Below are 2,835 nucleotides of genomic sequence, written 5' to 3' on the forward strand. Positions count from 1 at the left end.
CCAGCCGCCCGCGCCACAAAGCTGCGCCAGCGGCACTCTGCAAACTCCTTTCTAGGGTTTAGGGTTTAGGGTTTAGGGTTTAGGGCTTCGAGTTAGGTTTGTGCTTGTCCTCTAACTGGACTGCGCGTGAAGTGTGTTTACAATTAACCCCCAGTGCGCCCGAAACTCTCACCAGCAGCGCGCGAACGCAGACCTAGGGTTTAGGGTTTAGGGTTTAGGGTTTAGGGTTTAGGGTTTGCGTGCCTCGTGGAAGATGAAGGTGTCTGCGAGTCTGCGGACTTCCAAAATGGACCTGGAGTCATTCATCAAAGAAGTTATGTTGAAAAAATGGCCAGCGTCGATGCACATCCACTCTCGCCCCGGCAGCACTATGCTGCCGTCCGCCTGCAGGCCCAGCTCTGCAGCAGCAGCAGCAGCAGCAGCAGCAGCAGCAGGGGTAGCAGCAGCAGCAGCAGCAGGGGTAGCAGCAGGGGTAGCAGCAGGGGTAGCAGCAGGGGTAGCGTCAGCAGGAGCAGGAGCAGAAGCAGCAGCAGCAGGGAGAGGAGTAGCAGCAAGAGCAGAAGCAGCAGCAGCAGCAAGAGCAGCAGTAGCAGCAGCAGCAGCAAGAGCAGAAGCAGCAGCAGCAAAGGCAGCAGCAGCAACAGCGAGAGATATGGAATAATAAGAACAAAGTGGCAAACAAATTGTTTATTTGATGAAAAATAAATCAAAAAAGAAAAAAACAAAAATCAAATTCAAGCAGCAGCAGAAAGCAGGTGTACGTACACCCCAGTGCAGTCATTCAAAGCCACGGAACAAATTTGAAAATTCATTTTAATTAAAAATAAATTAAAATAAAATAAAATAAAATAAAATAAAATAAATTAAATTAAATTAATATTGAAAGAATATATACTTCATAAGTAAAGAATTCATGCAGCAGCAAAACAACTTTAAACAGCTCCAAAGAAATTAAAGTGAAAATCTGAAATTAAAATTAAAAAATTAAAACTAAAATAATAAAATTAAAAATAAAAACTAAAATTAAAAATAATTGGAAAATAAAAATTAAAACAGCAGCAGACACATGAGCAGCAGCAGACACAGAAAGAACCGGCTACGCACAAGAAGTGGCACAATGCAGCAGCAGTTTGCTGCTGCTGCTGCTGCTGCTGCTGCTGCTGCTCCTTATACTGCTGTTACTGCTGCTACTCCTGCTACCGCTGTTGCTGCCCCTACTGCTACTCCCGCTGCTGCTGCCCTGCTGCTGCTAGTACTGCTGCTGCTGCTGCTGCTCCTGCTGCTGCTGCTGCTGCTGCTGCTGCTGCTGCTGCTGCTGCTGCTGCTGCTGCTGCTGCTGCTGCTGCTGCTGTTGCTGCTGCTGCTGCAGACTGACCTTCGGTGGGAATGGGTTTGTGTGCTTCGTCGGCGGCGTGGAGTCTCTTGTGTCTGCTGCTGCCTTTTTGTTTTTCTTTTTCTTTTTCTTTTTCTTTTTCTTTGTTGCTGCTGGCAAGTTTGTGAAAAACTATTCGCCGCTGCGCCTTCGGCAGCACAAAGTTTTTGCTGCCAGCATCCCACCCGCAGCTCATCCCGTAGTCCATTTGCATGCGCTTCAGCGGCGAGAGGCACACGCGCGGCTCCCACACGCTGCTGCTGCTGCTGCTGCTGCTGCTGCTGCTGCTGCTGCTGCTGCTGCTGCTGCTGCTGCTGCTGTTGCTGCTGCTGCTGCACTCCCGCTCCATCGCCTTCGCCTGGATTGTGTCGTAACGCACTTCCCCCAAGTACGCGCCCGCCACGATGATCTCGTCTTTGCCCAGATGAGGGCCTGCAGCAAACAGCAGCAGCAGCAGCAGCAGCAGCAGCAGCAGCAGCAGCAGCGAGGACATGAGCTCCAACTGCAGCGGCAGCAGCGGCTGTCGCAGCCTCGCAAACAGCAACAAGCAAAGAGCTGCAACGGCAGCAGCAGCAACAACAACCGCGCGGCCACCGCCACTCCCGTCGCAGCAACAAGCAGCAGCAGCAGCAGCAGCAGCAGCAGCAGCAGCAGCAGCAGCAGCAGCAGCAGCAGCAGCATCGCAAGCAAGCCCTCGGCCCCTCTTTAGCAGCACACCCCTCCCCGCCTATCCGCGCCCGACCAGCAGCCGCAGCAGCAGCAGCAGCAGCCTCGCGCCCCCCGCGCCCCCCGCAGCCCCGCAGCAGCAGCAGCAGCAGCAGCAGCAGCAGCAGCAGCAGACCCGTCCAGAAGCAGCCAAGAACATCGGCGTCTTGCTGCCTGCGGAGCGCAGGCAGCCCCTTGACGTGGTGTTTGCTGCTGCGGATGGCAGCAGGCAGCAGCAAATCGTGAGTGGCGCCTTCAGCAACAGCAGCAACAATCTCCTGCCGCAGCGAGCGGGGTTTGCTGCTGGGCTTTCGGTCTGCTGCTCGCATCGGCACTGACACGAACCGCCGCAGGTCCACTGGTCCACTGGACCCCAGGCTGACTGCAGCGCTGAGGTGACCACTGGACCCCTCCAGCTGCGACAGCAGCAGCCACAGCTCGCGCGGCTTCGAGCCTCGCGGCCCTGCTGCTGCTGCTGCTGCTGCTGCTGCTGCTGCTGCTGCTGGGGGGGGGGAGGGGGAGTGCGGCGTCTGGGACTCGGCTGCTGCTGCTGCGGGCGGGGATGCTGCTGCGGGAGGGGATGCTGCTGCTGCTGCGGGAGCAGCAGCAGCAGCAGCAGGATGTCCCTCGTCCGATATAAAGACATAACTGTGCGTCACGACGCGGCCGCGAGCAGCAGCAACTTCCCCTAAAGTCTGCAGCTGCAGCAAAACAAAACCCCACACCACCTGCTGCTGCTGCTGCTGCTGCTGCTGCTG

The 2,835-nt window shown here is 55.8% G+C and overlaps 1 protein-coding gene across 1 annotated transcript; it reads right to left on the reverse strand.

Annotated features, from left to right (window-relative positions):
* Positions 1–228: 228 nt before the first annotated feature.
* ENH_00042590 (hypothetical protein, conserved) lies at positions 229–1,865 on the reverse strand (the record flags this gene model as incomplete). The annotated part of the gene is made up of 2 exons (XM_013580852.1): positions 229–398; positions 1,376–1,865. The coding sequence occupies 2 exons, from the start codon at positions 1,863–1,865 to the stop codon at positions 229–231; spliced, it is 660 nt and encodes a 219-aa protein (XP_013436306.1).
* Positions 1,866–2,835: the final 970 nt, after the last annotated feature.

Source organism: Eimeria necatrix, genomic scaffold (assembly GCF_000499385.1).
Source record: "Eimeria necatrix Houghton genomic scaffold, Enh_scaff317, whole genome shotgun sequence".
Taxonomy (NCBI): domain Eukaryota; phylum Apicomplexa; class Conoidasida; order Eucoccidiorida; family Eimeriidae; genus Eimeria; species Eimeria necatrix.